General features: G+C 38.4%; 2 protein-coding genes and 1 long non-coding RNA gene across 5 annotated transcripts in view; 1 reads left to right on the forward strand and 2 right to left on the reverse strand.

The window, feature by feature from the left end:
- The window catches only part of LOC146458521 (uncharacterized), a 33,460-nt gene extending 27,236 nt beyond the window's left edge, over window positions 1–6,224 (forward strand). Inside the window, exons 2-3 of the long non-coding RNA XR_014858296.1 lie at window positions 4,989–5,085; window positions 6,103–6,224. This is a non-coding gene — a long non-coding RNA (uncharacterized LOC146458521). The remainder of the gene's footprint in view (window positions 1–4,988; window positions 5,086–6,102) is intronic.
- Window positions 3,592–19,973, reverse strand: LOC146458522 (QRFP-like peptide receptor). Of its 3 annotated transcripts, XM_085091051.1 has the most exons (6): window positions 19,912–19,973; window positions 19,753–19,812; window positions 10,276–10,438; window positions 6,523–6,793; window positions 6,055–6,309; window positions 3,592–5,186 (listed from the first exon to the last, which is right to left on the reverse strand). In XM_085091051.1, exons 3-6 carry the CDS (start codon window positions 10,401–10,403, stop codon window positions 4,881–4,883), a joined length of 960 nt encoding a protein of 319 aa, XP_084947177.1. In that variant the 5' UTR covers window positions 10,404–10,438; window positions 19,753–19,812; window positions 19,912–19,973; the 3' UTR covers window positions 3,592–4,880. The 3 variants fall into 3 exon arrangements, with proteins under 3 accessions (XP_084947177.1, XP_084947179.1, XP_084947178.1); XM_085091053.1 differs by lacking the exons at window positions 19,753–19,812; window positions 19,912–19,973 and adding an exon at window positions 17,999–18,780; XM_085091052.1 differs by lacking the exons at window positions 19,753–19,812; window positions 19,912–19,973 and adding an exon at window positions 11,234–11,427.
- Window positions 13,359–19,929, reverse strand: LOC146458523 (pyroglutamylated RF-amide peptide receptor-like). The gene is made up of 5 exons (XM_085091054.1): window positions 19,753–19,929; window positions 17,238–17,400; window positions 16,392–16,662; window positions 15,921–16,175; window positions 13,359–15,167 (listed from the first exon to the last, which is right to left on the reverse strand). Exons 2-5 carry the CDS (start codon window positions 17,363–17,365, stop codon window positions 14,862–14,864), a joined length of 960 nt encoding a protein of 319 aa, XP_084947180.1. The 5' UTR covers window positions 17,366–17,400; window positions 19,753–19,929; the 3' UTR covers window positions 13,359–14,861.
- Window positions 19,974–20,787: the final 814 nt, after the last annotated feature.

Raw genomic sequence — 20,787 nt, forward strand, 5'->3', positions numbered from 1 at the left:
AAAAATTTTCAAGTTGTAGGATGATTTGTTTTTAAAATCTGAATTCAATGAAAGTTTCAACAAGTAAGGTGTCTAAGCCGAGAGGAACTCAAAGACGAGCGTAGAATACTTCAAGCGTACAAGTATTCACTATTGATTCAATCACAACTCGAACAAACCAACCTTAAAAATTTGCGTGTTTTCGTCCTTGAAACATTTGCTTCTTGAAATAAATGGCAACTTTAGAAATATTGTATTAATTGGTTTATAAACGTACCTTGGATCTTTTCATTAATTGCTTTTGTCATTGATTATTAGAAAGATAATAGCGAGGTCACGGAACTGCGGTCGTGACGTCAGGATGACCATGATCATTCCACCGCGAATACAATAGCAACGATGCCTCTTCCCTGCAAAATTTCTGTCAAAAGCATGCTATAGCAAGTAAAATAAGAATATAAAAACAGAAATAGGAAAGAGCATTTTATTTGAATCTGTGAAGGACATTCTCTGTTAGATTGTGTATCAAAGTTATAATAATGTTAGAAGCTGATATTTTATCTCAACCATTCAATTATCACGTTTAAATATGTGGGTGCGTCTTAGCAATACATGCAGTTCCATGTGATCTGTGTTTAATAACAATTGTTAACTCGTTAACTGTACTTGATTTTAAGAAAAACACGACTCTCCTGAGTTTTACAACAGATGTGTTTCGGCAGTTGCCTCTGCCATCTTCAGTGTATTCATCTTCAAACACTGAAGATGGCAGAGGCAATTGCCGAAATATGTCTGTTGTAAAACTCAGGAGTGTCGTGTTTTTCTTAAAATTAATTTCCTCACTGCTTTTATCTTAACTGTACTTATTTTGTACTTGAGAAAGGTGACTAAAAACTCAAACGTGACGTGAAAGACTGGTCACGTGACCTCCCGCGGTTCGCGGTTAACTCGGATCTAAAACTCTCTATTGAGCGTAGTAGTTCACATTCGGATTGTCAGAGAACTTGGGAAGTGAATAAGCACATACACCGTATGGCAATTTTTAACTTCATTTTAGAGTGGTTTCCAATTGCGTGTCGTAAAACCAAAACCAAAGTAATTACTGTGGCCAGTCGCAAAAGATGTAAACGACACAACGAGCCAATCAGAATTCGAAGCAAATACATGTAACTGGCGCCAAGCGCGGGAAAACGCGTGCGGCGAAAACACGGTTTTAGTTTGGGTTCCCGTTGGTTGAGAAAGTGGCCCCAATCACAGAGCATAGTAATGGAAGACCAAAGCAAACGTGAAATTACTTTCGAGACTCAATTGAAAACCGCTCTACAATAAAGCCGGCTGTAATTGTTTTGCAGCTGGTCTCAACTGAGGTGACGTACTGCTAACACCTCTGTTTTTGTCAATTGCAAAACTAACCTGGACATTTGAGCCTGAACTCGGAGTCTTAGAAAATTAAGTGCGGACGTTCAACCAATTTTAAAAATTGTATCGAATAGATCTCATTCAGTTATTACCCCTGAAGGGGCTAAATAACTGTTCTCGATATGCAATGTAAAGCTAAGAACCAAATTATAGAATCAACGTGGACTTCCATCTATTTAACTTTAGTTGAGCTTTAAAACAACTTTGCAAACGAGAACAGCTAACATAAGCCCGTACAAAACTGGACTCGTTAGGAGTCTTTAGGGGCCAGAGAAGGAGAAATATGTGCAGTTTAATAATCACATCACCTAGGACGCCTGACCAGTAGAACAAGAACTTGTAGAAAACGTCGGTCCTGTGCACGTGAAGGAAAGACTCCATATGATCGCAGATTTTTGTAAGTATTTTTTATTTATTTTACACAACGATTTTCTTACATCGGTTTTCTCGGAATAATATGACATTATGTAAATCATTTTACGCAATGTGCTCGCAGATAAATCGAGGACGATCGCTACTGAATCCGCGATACCGCAAAATCAGCCGTCTTTTTGTTTAAGTTATTATTCGGGTGTTAAAAGAGGTAACAAAAGTTCTTTAAAAAGGCGGTCTTACATAAGCCCGTGCAAAACTCGATTCTTTAGGAGTTAGAAAATAAGAAGGGAAACCAACAGATGTGAGTTTTCAGGTACTTCTTTAATATTATATTGATGCAGGTCATTAGCATTTAATGAAAGAAAAACTCATTTGTACGCGTAATTCTTTCTTTGCCCTCTTTCCGACCTGGAAAACCCTCGAGTGTTATACATACCAGCTCTTTTCTTTTCACATCTGCACTTTTTTTAAGACCTTAAAAGTGAAACGTGAAGAAACTGGGAAAGAATCTACGTAGAGAGGCCTAAGAGGCGCATGCTCAGTGAAAACGAGGTATTATCGAACATTACACTCACCATACCTTTAGCTACCTTTAGTGATCGATTGATCACTCGCTCGTTGTCCTCTTGAAAAGCCTTTATTGACCCGTCTGGTGGTGGAAGGTCATCATTAAGCCTCAAAACCCGCAAGTCACTGGTTTTACTCGAAGAAGTGGGTCTCGTCCGTGCTGCTAGGCCCTTTGAAAGTGCTATACCAGGGCGCGAGGTGACAATGGGGACTAAGCACAAGATGGATCCAGACGGGAAAGTTTGCAAGCAGCCGTTTCAAACAGACCTTTGTTCTTGTCTTTCTTTTCTATCCTCTTTTCCCAGAATCTCTTAATTTTTACTTTGTGGTAAACTAAAGAAAAGATTGATAAAATGTTTTACTTCAGTTAACTGTTTAATATGAGCTTTTCTTCAAGCTGGCCTCTTACGGTTTTTTTTGTTTGTTTGTTTAGTCAAACCCACGTCTTTTGAGTTAAGCAGGCGCCTTGCAGGCTGCGTATTACACACGCTCTCTTTTTTTTTTAAGAACGTTGAAGCTTAGATAAATTAAAATTTAAGAACATATTAAGAACATTACCCAGTCTGAGAGTCAGCTAGAACATTTTAATTTTTACCAAATGTTTTTAAAACGAAAACTAATACAATAATACAGGTAAAACTTCAGTCTATATTGTCCAATTAACCCAAATAATAGGTGTCTTGGTCACGTCCGCATAGATGTATTGAAACACTAGATCAGTTAACTTAAGAACATCTTATTATTAAAGAAGAACTTTTTCAGGCTGATTGTCATAAAAAATGAGAACGTCCAAACTCAGCCCGAAGATTAGACGTTCTTGTTGTTGATGTTTGTTTGTTTGTTTTTTTTTTTTTTTTGCTGTTGTATGCTGTCTTTTAGCTAATAAATGAGCGCCTTCCGTGCTGCGTGTTAATCAAACAAGATGCATGCTTCCGAGCTGTGTTTAAGTCCTAATTTGGCTTCTTAATCTTTTCATTGGTTGAGAGAGTGGCGCGAGTTTTGTCAACTAATCACAAAGCACAAAATTACTTTCAACACTCTGTTGAAAACTTTCTACTCAAGAGTGGTAAATTGTATTTTATGTGAATACCTACGTTAATTCTGCCTTACTTAGTGATATCAAACATTTAATAACAGCTGATGTTTAGGAACTCTATAAAGGTGTTTAAACCTGGCCGCTTCATGTAGAATCTGTATACTCGCAGTCTGGGGGTCTTCAGTATCATAGAGCTACCGCGACGAAAAATATTCCATGACCAGCTATTTCCCCACTGAAATAATCTCTGTGAAACACATTTTTGACTATCAAGATTATTATATGTCTTTTTCGTTGTTTTTTGGTTGTTTGTTTTGTTTCGTTATGTTTGTTTGTTCGTTTTGTTTCGTTCTGTTTTAATTGTTTAGTTTTTGTTTCAAACCTGTCGTCGATGAGCGAGTTGTTCACTGGGTCCTGCACGTTTGAACTAAAGAGTACTGACCCAAACTACAGAAAAAGTTTGACTAGCGATTCTTGCAGAGCAATATCTCATCTTTAAAGGGGCGGTGTCACTTATTTATGGTGTTACTTTGAATAACCAAAAAGCGCATTTGCATGGACGGAATCATTAAAATAACGGTTCAGTTTTGTTAACAATAACCCTACTACTACACAGAAACTAGTGTCATCTTTGGCCGCGGATGGCCAAGATTGAAATGGATTGATTGGTGCCAATCACTTTTTACAGTCCTCACAGCCTATGACATCACGGCTTACTGACAAACGACCAATAACATCTGGACTTCGTTGACCAATCAGGTTAACAACCAGAGACGTACATACCACCTACTGACGTTCCACAATTCACAAGATGACTTCCGCTCAGGTTGTCGAAACGTCAGTCAAAGTCACCACAAACAGTCCTTCTACGTACTTATGACATCACCCCTGGGTTCAAACCATTTACAATTTTGATCATAGTTTGTTCTTCCCATGAGTTAATATTTTATTCTCGGTGATTTAAGAGCAAATATTTGAGCAGTTTTGATTAAAACACAGAGAAATATCCGCGACAGCGCCCCTTTAACTCTTTCACTGCCATTATCTGAATGTTAATTCTCCTGACTGACTGCCATACATTCTCTTTATAGTTAGTTCACAGAATTTGGTGTCACATCAAAGAGTATCACCTAGTTAATGATTATCTTCATTCTCATCACCTGTCTGGTTGACAATGTATTGATAATGTAAGGAGAAATTACGTATTGATTACTCCTGGGAGTGAAAAGGTTCGTCTCAGGTACTTTGTCTGATCAGATTATGATATCACTCGTGATATACAGGTCTATATAGTACCTCATCCTTGAATACCTACTTGGAAGCCAGGCAAAGCTAAGTTATTTATTATTGTAGTCGAAATCCGTAATTTATTGTTATCGCAGTGACAACGATTTTAATCAGAACCACATTGTTTTCAATGTCCTATTTGCAATAAAACATGCTGTACACAAAAGAGCTTTCTCCTGCTTCCAAGGTCGGACGTGAGCAGATACTTTTGATAACGTTAGTTCATATTCTGAAGTTCCATGTCGGGATGAATCCTGTCAGTTGCTGGGCGGAAATAACCGCACATCATTCTCACGAGCTTCTCTCTGAATTTTTGATTGACCAGAGCATACACAAAAGGATTGGCAGCGGAATTGATCATGATGAATATTGCAGTGGTGACATTCGATGTACTTCCAAACTTGTGTGTGGGAATATAAAAGGTAAGGATGTAGCTTATTGAGTCAGTTAGCCAACACACTCCAAAGATAGCACTGACAGTTATGACCGTTAAGGTGACTCGTTTTCGTACCTTCATCAAGCCCTGAAAAAAGAAATTAAAGATATTGTTTTCGATGTAGGAAGAACGCGCTCCTAATATCGATTGGAGTCGAGATTGTATGGGACAACGTTGATTGCCGGAATGGATGGATGGATGGATGGATGGATGGATGGATGGATGGATGGATGGATGGATGGATGGATGGATGGGTGGGTGGGTGGGTGGATGGATGGGTGGGTGGGTGGATGGATAAATGGATGGATGGATCTTGGGACGAGCATCAGGCATCCCCCGCAGATTTTTATGAAGGGGCGGATGACTTCACAAAGGAGAGAGAGCCTAGGATCGAGATTATAGAACGCACTCCCCAATCTTTGAATATTACTAGTACAGAAAAAAATATGTTGTCGGACGTATTCCTGACCATTATATGCTTTTGTTGCCGTCGTAGTTCTAACACTAGACCCAACCGCTGGTTCAGTTTATGTCACACGTCCGGTATTCTCAGGCTAAAACTTAAGTGGAATTCAATCAAGATACTAAAGAGCCAGATATTAGGGAAAAAATAACCTAAAAAACAGTAATAGCTAGCTACTTGTTTAAGTATCTTATTAGCTAACTAGCCAGTATATATGGCGTTTGTAACATGAGACGTCAATGGATAGATTGAAACTTTTTAGCTGTTTACATGTACCTGACCGACAAGTAGTTCTAACCGGGCGAAAAATTTCCTTGCGTTTTCTCAATATGTGTCAGACTTTTTGGTCGAACGCTAGACATCAGATCTTTCAGAATCAGAACTAGCTAGAACTAAACGACAAAATAATTTTAGTTATGTAGCGTTGTATATGGTTTCCTTGACCGACGCACGTGTTATTAGTTAGTTCAGGACAAAGACTATTCCTTTAACCTGTTGTCGGTAATTGTATACATCATGCCTTCCACTTTTGAACCACAGTGTGTGCACGACTCGGGAGTATAGAGCAACCATGAATGTTACTGGGAGTAAAGCCAAGGCCAGAAACCATATCCAACTGTAAGCTTCTCCCATCCATTCTTCAGGCCACATATGGACGCAGTATTGCACTTTCTTATCAAAATTCCTGACCAGGAACTCTGGGATCATAATGATTACAGCAAAGATCCAGGAACACGGTATGATCACCTGAAATAACAATGAGTATATATGATGTATGTAACCCTCTTTCCTAAAAGATTGCAGGAAATCATTCTGCAAATCTATTTCAAAAGAATCGATTGTGGTCAGGCGTCCCTCGCTTTACTTGAGAATAACCTTTTGTAATCCTTCTGCTCTTTAGTTTATTTGTTTGTTAAAAAATTGTTAAAAATTAGTAAATTACAAAGTATCTTTACCCACCTTCAGTTTGCGGTTAGTAAGCATTCTCTTTTTTCCATGGGGATACATTACGACGTAGTAGCGTTCAATTGCTATGGCAACCAGAGTGACAACCGAGGCAGCACCACCAACCCAGGCCAGGTTACCTCCTGTCAGAAATTTGCACATCACATTACCCATCATCCCATCTGGGTGGGTAAAAGTGTGGATAAATATGTAGTGTAGTACAAAAAAAGTAGCCACCGTCATGTCTGCCACAGCAAGGTTCAAAAGAAGGTAGTTGATTGAAGTCCTGAGAAAAAGGAAATGTATCATATGTATCTTTGTTGAATAACCTAGAAACTTTCTATTCGGAAACATCACTTTTACAGTTACAGGAAAAAAAAAGTTAATGACGCTCACATATTGAGGACAAAACAAAGGTTGGATCTAGTTAAGTTTGTTTCCATACAATCACGTTATCAATAAAAATTCAAGTTTTTCTTTTGTCAGTCAGCTACTGTTCGGACATCTTCAGGTTTACCGACCGACGCTTTCAATCTTTTTATTTTTTAATGTTTCTTTCTTTTATTTAAGTACCACACATTACTTACAACACTAACACTGCTTATAATACAAACATTATTTACAAAACTAAATTTCTAGCAATACGTAACACTATTTACAAAATAGTAACATTACTTACAATACTAACTTAAATCACGACACTTATGTTAGTTATGCTAGTTATTTTAATAATACATATAATTTTTATTTATTTACACAGTTTATTCATTACGTGTTCCTATACTACGAGTTTCTGGCTGGACTTTATTTGATGGTGTAAAAAAGTAAATATAGATTTAGAGGAATTTTCTAATACTGATATTCTTTTGGGAATCTGGCAAAGAAAGAAAGATTTTCTATTATTAAATCATCTTGTAATTTTAGCTAAGCAATATATTTATGAATGTCGCAAAAAATGTACTGGCCCATCCTTCCTTCAGAATATTCACCAATAAGATGAACCACGTTTATTGATTAGAATGGCAATTTACCAAGTGAAATAAGAACGAGTCCAGTCACAAACTTAAATCAGAGAACAAGAAGCTGTTTTCAGCTTGTACTCGGGCCATATTTGACTGCGTGGTGCGTAAGCCTACGATCTTTTAGCAGTGATAACTTCCAGCATCGCTAACTCCCCAAAATCGATAGATATTAGAGATATACACTCAGGAAAAAATAGTTCAGGCTTCAGAAGCGATTCATCGTTTTATTGCTACAGCTCTGTTTATGGTTTATGGTCAGGAGCTGACCACACTCATCACGCAACTTCAACGAATGACCGTAAAGATTCAAAAGCTGGCTATAAAGAAATCAAAATCTGGCGATTTGAAGCAAGCAGCAGCTAGGCGATAAAATACAATTCCACGTGCCATGATAGAATTCACGTGGCATGATACAAACGGTTACGTTACTTTATACAAGAGGTTTTTGGTACATATCGATTTATATGAGGGCATGGACTTGCGAAATGTTTTGTTTGCGTCCTTCAGGGTCCATACATTGTTCAGATAGCTCCGTTGCATTGCGTCTGTTGGCGTTTCAGAAGAATGTGTTGTGGTTTCGGTATCGTTCTTTGGTCTTCTTTAAAGTTTGATGCCAGTCCCACGTACGATTCTGTTGTTGTTACCGTCGTTCGCTTGGAGGCATTTACCATCAACTGGGCCCATTCTGCTTTCTTCCTGCAGTTGCAGCTCGGGTCATGATTTTGGTTTGGGGTTGTTGCTACATCTGAGAGTATCTGTTTTTATGTGATGCGATGATGGTTTTCATGTTTGGCATGCATGAGTAGCTGAGTTTTAGTGTGTGGCTGTTGAAGATCTTGTTTAATGGGTGGTTCTTGGGGAAGCATTTGTCGACGATGGATAAAAATTACTGTACAATTGACAATTTCTAAATCTCCTACATTTAGCATACACTGACATAAACACTCTAATATCAACTTATCAATAAGCTCAAATTCTTTTACTCAGATGTATCAACGATATGAAACATCATTTAGCCGAACAAAGCTCTGTGAGCTCTAGGGCACAAATTAAAGAAGTTTGTTGACAAAACGGTTCACTTCTTGAACAAATTCAAAAACTGATGACAAAATTGCAAGTACGTTTGCATAATGTGTCATGCGTAATGTATCCCTTGGCCCGCCAATTTTTCTGAACGTGCTTTGTTTCGCGTTTCGTAATAAAAATGCTCCGCGCGGATAACCTATGAAGGTTCAGGATTTTTCCGGCGGAGGAATCAAACACGAGAATTGTCATCGCAGGACTGTGTGTGATAGCGATCGCGTCACCGATTACATCTCTATAAAGTCAAATTGGAAAATTAAGTCTCATTGGCGGTACTTTCTTTTGGGGCTATTTTGATGTTTATTATGCGAAGTTCGAACTTGTAAGTCTCTGGATGAAAACCTAAGGCGTGGACATTAAAATTACAGCTAAAGAGCAGCAGTTTTCACCTAAACATCCTATTCACCTAAACATCGAGCACCTCTGCTGTCCTATTATTCCAAGCGTTCACTAAGTCAGAAACTGTCTCTCTTTTACCCTCTTCCTCAGCGTGCACTTGCGATAGGTCGTTCGATTCGACATGACCATTCTTCTTCTGTAAAACATTCGCGTTGCTTGCGGTGAGGTCTGCTTTCGAATCTTTGGAATTCTTTGAATTTTCTGAGCATTCTGCAGCGTCTTGCGAGGGTTCCAAAGAAAGCTGCAAAACCTCACTATACTTTTCTGTTTCGATTTCGCATATGCGTTTTATGCGGGGTTAAATTCATGCGCGTGCTGCTCGTGCGACAAACCTTCCAAAGGTTCATGATTTCTTGCACAACTGTCACCCTCGCTAATCAGACGAAACGGAATGCACCATGTTCAAGCTACCTCCTCTTCTCTTATGCTATATCCACGGGCTTTAATCCTTACGTTTTCGCTTTCTTCGCCACTCGACATGCTATCATTGCCTTCACCTTTTTGTTCTAACGACTCCAGAATCCTCTGTGCGCTAAGGGAAACGTTCACGAACGCTTCACAACCGACGCCAAATGTTTTGATTCGAAAGAATAGTGACTCGCAGAATACATCGGGGAAAGGGAAAGGGAGCTAAGGAGGCGAAAAAAATGAGGGAGTTCGGGACCCTCCCCTCCCCTTCCCCGATTACTTAACTCGGCGCCTCACGGCCCGAGTACAAAGAACGCAAAGAAGTTGATAACGCGACCGAAAACTTTTCTCGTGCCACCCTCGTACAAAAAACGAGACCGAGAACAATAACTCGTGGCCCGAAGTCTTATCTCTCGGCCCATCGCGACCAAAAAAATAAACTACCTATCGACATCCGTTCTTGTGACAATTTAAATGTTTTTAAACGTAAACTTAAAACTCATCTTTTTTCAAATTATTTTAGACAAATATAATTTTTTTTAAAACTTGGTAAAGCACTTAGAACAGAACTGGATAAGCGCTATATAAGTAATTATTATTATTATTATTATTATTATTATTATTATTATTATTATTATTATTATTATTAAAAGAATTTGATAATGCTACCGAAACATAGACTGTAGGCTTTAGATACTTCATAACGGTACAGTGCTCTCGTTTTTCTCCCTTAGTGACGTTTTTAAACTAGAGTTTTCAGGGTAGATTGCATTACAAGCAAGAGAATATAAAATTTGTTCGAGTTAGCAGAGCTCTACTGTAAACTCAACCCCTTGTGATCCTACGTTAACCATACCTCATGTCTTGAAACTTGATAATGACAACACAAACCAGCGAGTTGCCGCCAATATTTGAGATGGCCAGTACAGAATTCATCGTTGTCATGGCGATCTTCGCTGATTCAGACTCCGTGTACATGGACATTGTTTCAGAGTTATCTCTGTCGGCAACTCGACAAACTGAAAAACAAGGCAAAGGGGGTTATTTTCAAAAGAAACTGTGGTGCTACGAAAGTGGGGGAGTGAGACGAATGACTGGTTTGATCAACTGAGTAAAGGTAATTAGTCCACCATAAAGAAATTCGAGAGCTGGCGAATCGAGCGTTAGCCCTTCGTAGAAAAGGCACCTGCTTTGAAGATGTGTCTTGAATTGTGCAGTCGTTGTGAATAAAGTGATAGATATAGCTATGCACGCTCGCTGGTGTCTTTAAATGATCTTTTTAAGTCAACAGCAATATGGCACTATTTTATGATTACAGTTTATAGGGACGAGTTTCCGGTTCTTTTGATTGAGATAGCCCGCATGCAATATCCAGATTTAAATCAACGACAAACTTGATTTCGTTTAGCGAAATATTTAACTGAATGTCAGTCATACGATTGGCAAACCTGTAGTCCTTATATTCCATTTGAAACCGAAATTTAAAGAAATGTCTTTGAGGACAGACATAAAAGTACACAACCAATCATGCAGGTGCATAATATCTTCGGACTGAGGGAGTGAAAGGTGATGCCTGTTTAAACAACTCTAGGATTCGCCCTAGCCGAGCCAGCAGGATGCATTGTAAGACCTTAGGGTTAGTTTTTAAAAGATAGTTTAGACGGTGTTTAACAAAACCACGTTTTAAGCCGTTTTCAATTTTGTCACAATCATATCTAAACACGGCTGCTGCTCAGGGGGAAATACCTCTAAAACAGTGGCTACGGGATACTTCTAAATTCAATAATATACTTCTAAAGTAATGCTATGCATACCTCGTTCTTTAAGCGTGATACCTTGCCTCGCCTATAACTTGTAACTTGCGTGTGACAAACAACAGAGAATGTGTTTATACCTCTTTCTTTAACCGTGAAACCCCGTAGCCAAGTAGCTAGGTAGCCGCTTATTCACTTAGGCACGTAGCCACGTAATCAAAGAAGCGAATAAATTTACTGACATCATACATGTAATTTGAAATATCACTTCATTCACCTGTTCTGTTGACGAGTTCGCTCACAGAGCGCTTTCTCTCCTTGGCGATTTTTTTTTATACAGCAAATGGATTTCAGAAACGACTGTTAGCAAATATTGAAATGGGAAGAAACGAACAACTTAAAGTCGGTAAGTTCATTCTAGGAGGTTGTTTTCAATTTTGATCCGGTATTTAATCAGTTAATAGTGTTTGAACGTTTTGACAGTCAATGAATATTTTCAGCTCAGTCGAATTCACCAGAGCGCTGGTTGTTAGCCACGTTGTCAAACTGAAATGAACATTTCTTGATGCTAAACTAGTTTTTGACTACTTCCTTTTACCTCTCAGTAAATTAATTTTGTGTTCAAGCATGCTGACAAAAATAAGGCACTAACGTTAAGCTCGGTGATCAGACAAATACATATTATGCTATTGTTTCAATATACCGAACGAGTAAAAATTTGCCAACTTTGCAATATAGAAACCTTGCCGTTGTACAACGGCGAAGTGAATGCCTCTGATATATTACAGATCATAAAAAGCCGTAATAAATCAGTACAATCCCAATTTGTAAAGCGCATTAGATCATATATTAATGAATTTCGCGCTATAGAAATAATACAATTATTATTATATTATTAAAAATTATTAACCCCGCAATTACTACTGTCACGATTGCAATAACAGAAACTGAAACTGAGCCATTTAGCCTTTTTCCTCGTAGCGCTTTCAAAGTTTGCGCCATTTTCACGCCATTGTTCCGTTCGCTTTGAGCAGTAAATCGTGCAAACTTCACACATTCGTTTTCCATGCACGCGGCCGCGTGCGGAATACTTTTTCAGATAAGTTTATGTTCTGAAGTTAAAATTAAGGAATAACTTATTCTACTAGGTTGTCTAGGTTAGGTCTCTCCGCAGCAGCAAAAGGACAATGAAATCATCCCATTTAAAAATGTGTGAGAAAATCGGTTTGTTGGTCACGAATGCTTGCCATAAGAGTTTCATTTGCTTTTAATTCCGTGCGCTACTCATGACTCACATTCCAGTATGTATTTAATTCTCAGTCTTATTTTCAGCAATTTATCGAGTTCAGGCAACACGATCTTCACAGAGATACGGAGGCGCACGAGTGGACGCGCACGAAAGAAAATGCGCGTCACTATATATGGCAACAATTAAATCTTCCAAAGAAACAGTGCTATAAAGTCTACTTTGATTGCCAACGGTTTGCCGACTGGTGTTGTTGAAAAACATTACGATATTAAACTATCAAACATTCAGCAAATTATCCAGCGAAAAAGAAGTTCAGGCAATGTAATTTCCAACAAACATCGATCCGTAAAATGTGTTTTCTGCCTAAGATCATATGCGCGCGAGACGAAAACGGCTCACGAAATACGTCTTTCAACAAACCCAAGCGACTTTTTTCTGGTGTTCTAAACTCCTATGTTTTTGGTTAGAAAGAATTGAATGATCAGCTATGAAAACAAGAGGCCAAGTTTTGTAAGGTCATTTCTAAATTTGACAGTTTCATTCTTGGCGGAAGTCAGCATTACTTTGTCTCTACAGTTTGCGGTCGTTAATTTTAAGGTGAGATCTCACAATTTCTAGAAAAAAGCAAAATCGTTTGTATTCGAAGCCCCCCTTGAAACCCGTGGAGAGTGGACTTAATACATTTCGCTTTGTAAAAGTCAACAATAGTCACGAACAAATAATTGCTTTTTCTGGGCTTGAAAGGCCTTTTAGCCTTTTATAATCTTATTTTAAAAGACAGTTGTTTCATCACAGTAAATAACAAGCTTCCCGTGAGAAATAAATGCTAATTAAATCACCGAAAGATCATTATAACTTGCTTAAATTGCCATAAAAAATAGGAACGTCCAACCTCAGCCCCAAAATTAGACGTTCTTGTTGTTGTTTGTTTTTTTTTGCTGTTGTATGCTGTCTTTTAGCTTACAAACGAGCGCCTTCCGTGCTGCGTGTTAGTCACGACAAACAAGGTGCATGCTTCCGAGCTGTGTTTAAGCCCTAATTTGGCTTCTTAATCTTTTCATTGGTTGAGAAAGTGGCGCAAGTTTTGCCAACCAATCACAAAGCGCAAAATTACTTTCAACACTCTATTGAAAACTTTCTACTCAAGAGTGGTATGCGATGTAAACTAGAACAAAAGGAATCAAATTGTCTTTTACGGGAATACCTACTTTCGTTTTGCCTTATTTAGTGATATCAAACATTTGCTAATAGCTTTAATTTCTACATTCCCCATTAGATGCATGTTTAGGAACTCTATAAAGGTGTTTAAACGTGTGCAACTTGGCCGCTTCATGTAGAATCTGTATACTTGCAGTCTGGGGGTCTTATCATAGAGCCACCAGCTCTTTCCCACTGAAATAATCTCTGCCAAACACATTTTTGATTATCAAGATTATTATGTCTTTTTCGTTTTTTTTGTTTTTGTTTTTGTTTTGTTTCGTTGTGTTTTATTTGTTTATGTTTTTGTTTCAAACTTGTTGTCGATGAGTTTGTTCACTGGGTCCCGCAGGTTTGAACTAAAGAGTACAACCCAAACTACAGAAAAAGTTTGATTAGTGATTCTTGCAGAGCAATATCTCATCTTTAAAGGGGCAGTGTCACTTATGATGCTACTTTGAATAGCCAAAAAACACATTTGCATGGACGGAATCATTAAAATAACGGTTCAGTTTTGTTAACAGTAACCCTACTACTACACAGAAACTAGAGTCATCTTTGGCCGCGGATGGCCAAGATTGAAATGGATTGAAACCAATTTTTTCAAGTTCTTCCAGCGCGTTTGGAGAAATCGCTAAAAACAAACGGAGTATACTTTGTTCTTCCCATGAGTTAATATTTTATTCTCGGTGATTTAAGAGCAAATATTTGAGCAGTTTTGATCAAAACACAGAGAAATATCCGCGACAGCGCTCCTTTAACTCTTTCACTCCCATTATCTGAATGTTAATTCTCCTGACTAATTGCCATACATTCCTTTTTATAGTTAGTTCACAAAATTTGGTGTTACATCAAACAATATCACCTAGTTGATGATTATCTTCATTCTCATCACTTGTCTGGTTGACAATGTATTGATAATGTAAGGAGAAATTACGTATTGATTTCTCCTGGGAGTGAAAGGGTTCGTCTCAGGTACTTTGTCGGATCAGATTATGATATCACTCATGATATACAGGTCCATATAGTACCTCATCCTTGAATACCTACTTGAAAGCGAGGCAAAGCTAATTAAGTTATTTATGATTGTAGTCGAAATCAGTAATTTATTATTATCGCCGTAACAACTATTTTAATCAGAACTGCATTGTTTTCAATGTTATATTTGCAATAAAACATGCTGTACACAAAAGAGCTTTCTCCTCCTTTCAAGGTCGGACGTGAGCAGATACTTTGATAACGTTAGTTCATATTCTGAAGTTCCATGTCGGGATGAATCCTGCCAGTTTCTGGACGGAAACAACCGCACATCATTCTCACGAGCTTCTCTCTGAAACTTTGATTGACCAGAGCATACACAAAAGGATTGGCAGCGGAATTGATCATGATGAATGTTGTAGCGGTGGCATACCATGTACTTCCATACTTGTGTCTGGGAATATGAAAGCTAAGAATGTAGCTTATTGAGTCAGTAAGCCAACACACTCCAAAGATAGCACTGACAGTTATGACCGTTAAGGTGACTCGTTTTCGTACCTTCATTAAGCCCTAAAAAAAAAATTAAAGATATTAATTGTTTTCGACGTAGGGAGAACGCACTCCTAATACGGACTGGAGTCGAGATTGTATGGGACAACGTTGATTGTTTGAATGAATGGAGGCGTGCATCTGGCATCCCCCACAGATTTTTTTGCAGGGGCGGATGACATCACAAACGAGAGAGAGCCTACGATCGAGATTATCGAATGCACTCCCTAATCTTTGAATATTACTTGTACCCGCGTAAAAATATGTTGTCGGGCGTATTTCTGACCATTATATGCTTTTGTTGCCGTCGTAGTTCTAACACTAGACCCAACCGCTGGTTCAGTTTATGTCACACGTCCGGTATTCTGAGGCTAAAACTTAACTGGACATCAATCAAGATACTAAAGAGCCAGATATTAGGGGGAAAAAATAACCTAAAAAAACAGTAATAGCTAGCTACTTGTTTTAGTATCTTATTAGCGAGTATATATGGCGTTTGTACCATGGGACGTCAATGGATAGATTGGCACTTTTTAGCTGTCTGTATGTACCTGACCGACAAGTAGTTGTAACCGGGCGAAAATTTTTCTTGCGTTTTCTGAATATGTGGCAAACTTTTTAGTCGAACGCAAGACATCAGAATTCCCTTCTTTCAGAATCAGAACTAGCTAGAACTAAACGACAAAATAATTTTAGTTATGTAGCGTTGTATATGGTTCCCATGACCGACGCACGTGTTATTAGTTAGTTCAAGACAACCACTTTTCCTTTAACCTGTTGTCGGTAATTGTATGCATCAGGCCTTCCACTTTTGAACCACAGTGTGTGCACGACTCGGGAGTATAGAGCAACCATGAATGTTACTGGGAGTAAAGCCATGAACAGAAACCACATCCAGCTGGAAGCTTCTCCCATCCAATCTTCAGGCCACAGATGGACACAGTGATGCACTTTCTTATCAAAATTCGTAACCAGGAACATTGGGATCACAATGATTGTAGCTAAGATCCAGGAACACGGTATGATCACCTGAAATAACAACCAGTACATAAGATATATGTGACACTGTTTCCTACATGATTGCAGGAAATCATTCTGCAAATATATTCAAGAATCGAATGTGATCAGGCGTCCCTCGCTTTAGTTGAGAATAACATTTGTAATCCTTCTGCTCATTAGTTTATTTGCTTTGTTAAAAAATGGTTAAAAATTAATAAATTAAATAGTGAAAGTATCTTTGCCCACCTTCAGTTTGCGGTTAGTAAACATTCTCTTGTTTCCATGGGGATACATTACGATGTAGTAGCGTTCAATTGCTATGGCAACCAGAGTAACAACCGAGGCAGCACCACCAACCCAGGCCAGGTTACCTCCTGTCAGAAATTTGCACAACACATTACCCATCATCCCATCTGGGTGGGTAAAAGTGTGGATAAATATGTAGTGTGGTACAAAAAAAGTAGCCACCGTCATGTCTGCCACAGCAAGGTTCAAAAGAAGGTAGTTGATTGAAGTCCTGAGAAAAAGGAAATGAATTATGATTTTTACAATAACTATCAAAATTCCCGTGCGCTGATTGGCTCGTACCCATTGTCTATTAGAGTACAGACAATAAAAATGACGTCAGACGTAACGCGCTCGCTTTCTCAATGGAAAATAAAACCAATTCCTCTCATACGTTTTTCCCGTTATTGTAAAAATAAAAACAAAAAACAAATAGACGGCAGTTTTATATGGTCTGTACTCTTATAGACCATAAAATGACACCATAAAATGATCAAATTAAAACTTGGCAGTGAAACCAGTGAAACCCAAATTTTAAGAAGTTCACGTATTCAGGACTAAGCAAAAGCTGACTGATCTAGTTTAGGATGTTTCCATACATTACAATCACGTTATCAATAAACATTAAAGATTTCGACACGCCAATCAGCCATGTTCGGACATATTGAGGTCTACCGACCGACGTTTTTAAAATTGAGTTCGAGTTATCAGAGTAAATTGCATTGCAACCAAGGGAAAATAAAATAAGTTCTAGTTAGCAGAGCTCTACTGTAAACTCAACGCCTTGTGATCCTACGTTAACCATACCTCATGTCTTGAAACCTGATGATGACAACACAAACCAGCGAGTTGCCGCCAATATTTGAGATGGCCAGTATAGAATTCACCGTTATTATGGCGATCTTCGCTGATTCAGACTCCGTGTACGTTGACATGGTTTCAGAGTTATCTCTGTCGGCAACTCGAAAAGCTGAAAAACAAGGTAAAGGGGTTATTTTCAAAAGAAACTGTGGTGCTATGAAAGTGGGGGAGTGAGACGAATGACTGGTTTGATCAACTGAGTTGAAAAGGTAATTAGTCCACCATAAAGAAATTCAAGAGCTGGCGAATCGAGCGTTAGCCCTTCGTAGAAAAGGCACCTGCTTTGAAGATGTGTCTTGAATTGTGCAGTCGTCGTGAATAAAGTGATAGATATAGCTATACACGCTCGCTGGTATCTTTTAAATGCTGGTAGCTTATGGATACAGTAAACGTTTATGAGCGTTTTGAATAACAAGTGACATAATACTTGATTTCAGCTGGCGAACGTGAGCCGGAACTCGAAATTCAGAACCTTAATTAGTATATTTAAAGGAGAACTAGCATGGGGTTTTTAATATCTTTTGTAAAAATGATGAAATAAGACCTTCGATTAGCTACCAAATAATTCTAGAATGACGAGAGGAAAGAAATCAACTCAATTCTTGAAAGGAACAACTCTGATCTGATCCGTTCTTGCGCATTTTGGAAACAAAAATGCGAGAACTTGAAAAACATTAGGCTAATTTTTTTCAAGTTTCAATCCATACCGGCCTACTCTGTCTCTGACCAGAGGCACTCAGTAATCGGCAGGATGATGAGGAAGAAGATGATCAACCAGACTTGACAATTATTTCGTTGTTTCTGTCAGAAACATTTTTGGGGTTTTAAAATGACAGCAAATTTGCGTGTCACTCCCCTTTTAACACCCCGCAATGTCAAGATAAATATTACCAACGACAACCGTCAGGTTGAAACATACAAAATCTCATTGCGTGGATCACGTTCCACTCCCTCAGTCCGAAGATGTTATGCACCTGCATGATTGGTTGTGTACTTTTTGTCTGTCCTCAAAAACATTACTTTAAATTTGGGTTTCAAATGGAATATGAGGACTACAGGTTTGCCAATCGTATGACTGACATTCAGTTAAAAGTATTTGGCTAAGTGAAATCGAGTTTGTTGTTGATTTGAATCTGGATATTGCACGTGGGCTATCTCAGTCAAAAGAACCGGAAACTCGTCCCTATATACCCTAATCATAAAATAATGCCTTTATTACTGTTGACTCTAGCAGATCACCATCTGTTGTTAACAGCTCTGAAACCACTTTATTGGCCTGCATCAGTCTTGACAGACTATGCAAAAACACACATGTTGGAAAATACAGTCGTGGCAACTGAAAAACGATCAATTCTCTTTGCCTTTTTTTTCAAGTGGTTATAATCCAATTCTTGATCTGCACTGGCGCACTATCTGTTGTTAACAGCTCTGAAACCAATTTATTTTCCTGCATCAGTCTTGACAGACTATGCATAAACACATGATATGGAAAACACAGTTCATAACATTAAAAAAAATTAATTCTCTTTGCATTTTCCCATGTGGCTTTAGTCCAATTCTTAATCTACACTGGCGCAAGAATGAGGAGCCGATGGCGATGTGCTGTCGATTCATTCTGTGTTTATATATAATGTTGAAAGTTTCCATGTTTTTCACGCCGTCCATTTGTTGCCTCAGTACACCTGAGCACGTGCTAAGCTTGGATAAATTCTGCTCGTTAAATGGCTTATTCTGTCTGCCGGTAGTGCTCGGAAAAATCGCTTCAGTATTCTGTTCGAAATTCAGCTCGCACACCTAAATACTGTTCCAATTTTGCTCGGTGCCCCCCACATTTTTCGGCCCTTGGGGCCGTATGTATTTTATTAAATATGGCCTGGGCCTAACCCCTAATACTCGCTTTAGAGTATGTCTATGTGGGGATTGTGGCCACTTTAATGTAATGCGCTGACTTCAAAGCATGTGATGGAATCATGTAACCACGGTTTTGCTAACAAACATATTAATCACAAGGCATTTTCCATTTGTTTTGTATTTAGGTTTCAGCTTTTCTTACTAATATTAAGCATATCATTAGTGCTACTTATTTTTCTTTATTCTGCTCAAATTTTGCTCTAAAATTCCTTAAACCTTATTCTGCCGGCGAAATGTTCGCCCCCAAAATCGCTTATTCTGCTCGAAAATCTGCCGGCAGGATTTATCCAAGCCTAGCACGTGCGCTATTAACTTCTATTCTGCAAGATGTTCAACTTGGTTAACGTTGATGTCGATGGTTTGCAGATGCAAGACCTTAGTCTTTTGCAAGTGCAGTCTTTATATCTGAGAAGTGGAAACCACCCTACCGAAATTTGTGCCAGTTGGTCCTTTTGATGGGTTGCTGATTAGATATCTCGTGCTTCGAAAAACGTGATGCCAATGCCGGTTCACTTTCCCACCGGATTAGCGATTAGAAACTGGAACTTACCTTTTCTTTCCTATTATAAATTCTTCTCTGTTTACCAAACTGTTGTCGATTGTCCCCGCTCTAATGAAAATATAAAAAAACATATATTAATATACATAAATACATACAAGTTAAACAACTTTCAAGGAAACCTTTGAGATATTTTGTTTTTCTGCAAACCTTCAATTTCTGATGAAGCAGTAACTTGACTTAATATGAGGCCGACTGCGAAAGAAACAGGCCGAAAACGAAACTATGACAATCGTATAATGATATGCTATAATATATTTTTGAGGTCGACTACGTTTTTATCCCCAATAACTAATTATAAGATAAACAAGACAATGCTTGTTTTAAAAGCAGTCAAGACTTATGCCAGCTGCCTCTTTGAATTAAAAGGTACTGAAGCCGATGAACTGAGTACTTTTATGGTAAATTACCTGTAAAATGAACCCCAGTGTTGTTACTTAGCAGGTTTATACTTTACTCGAAAAAAAATTAGTAAAGTTTGAAAGACATCGGAAACGTTAATTATTGCTTGAAATGTTGTCGAGGGTTGTCGAGTATGATGACATGCCCGATGTCTTTAGCTAGCCTGACATCATATACAGAAGCGCCGAGAGTACTTGAAGTCCATCTTATTTTTTACATCTATCCGCGAGGTCTGACACCTTAGCGAGTTTAGACACGCCCCGAAAAATCCATGGCTATTACCCAAGACACCACTGCGTCTTCCTTTGGCCATAGTTAGTATGCTTTGGCAAAGGCTATAAAATATGGGGGTCGGTAGTTTTCACATAAACGGCGCTCCGTGCATTTAATTCGCTTCCGCATCGAGAATAAGGAATAGCATCAATTCAGTGAGTTAAAATTCAGGCTGAGACGCCGTTACTTGCTTTATCTATTTATTGTGTATTCTTCATTCTTGTCATTTTGAGTATTGCATTACTCGATATTAATTCAACAGTGTCATACGGACTCCTTTTAAACTAGCGCTCTGCTAAACTGGATGCCTGTTTAACTTTTAATCTAGCAGCTGTTTTTGTCAGTTTTGAA

This window comes from Pavona decussata, unplaced genomic scaffold (genome assembly GCF_977016875.1).
Source record: "Pavona decussata unplaced genomic scaffold, jaPavDecu1.1 SCAFFOLD_233, whole genome shotgun sequence".
In the NCBI taxonomy this organism is placed as follows: domain Eukaryota; kingdom Metazoa; phylum Cnidaria; class Anthozoa; order Scleractinia; family Agariciidae; genus Pavona; species Pavona decussata.

Excerpts from the sequence above, each read along its gene's own strand:
- LOC146458522 (XM_085091051.1), bottom strand. The coding sequence starts at position 10,403 with ATGTCCATGTACACGGAGTCTGAATCAGCGAAGATCGCCATGACAACG. Across the intron at positions 6,794-10,275 it reads ATCAAGTTTCAAGACATGAG|GACTTCAATCAACTACCTTC; the intron begins GTATGGTTAACG and ends CCTTTTTCTCAG. Across the intron at positions 5,187-6,054 it reads TATACAATTACCGACAACAG|GGCTTGATGAAGGTACGAAA; the intron begins GTTAAAGGAATA and ends TTCTTTTTTCAG.
- LOC146458523 (XM_085091054.1), bottom strand. The coding sequence starts at position 17,365 with ATGTCAACGTACACGGAGTCTGAATCAGCGAAGATCGCCATAATAACG. Across the intron at positions 16,663-17,237 it reads ATCAGGTTTCAAGACATGAG|GACTTCAATCAACTACCTTC; the intron begins GTATGGTTAACG and ends CCTTTTTCTCAG. Across the intron at positions 15,168-15,920 it reads CATACAATTACCGACAACAG|GGCTTAATGAAGGTACGAAA; the intron begins GTTAAAGGAAAA and ends TTTTTTTTTTAG.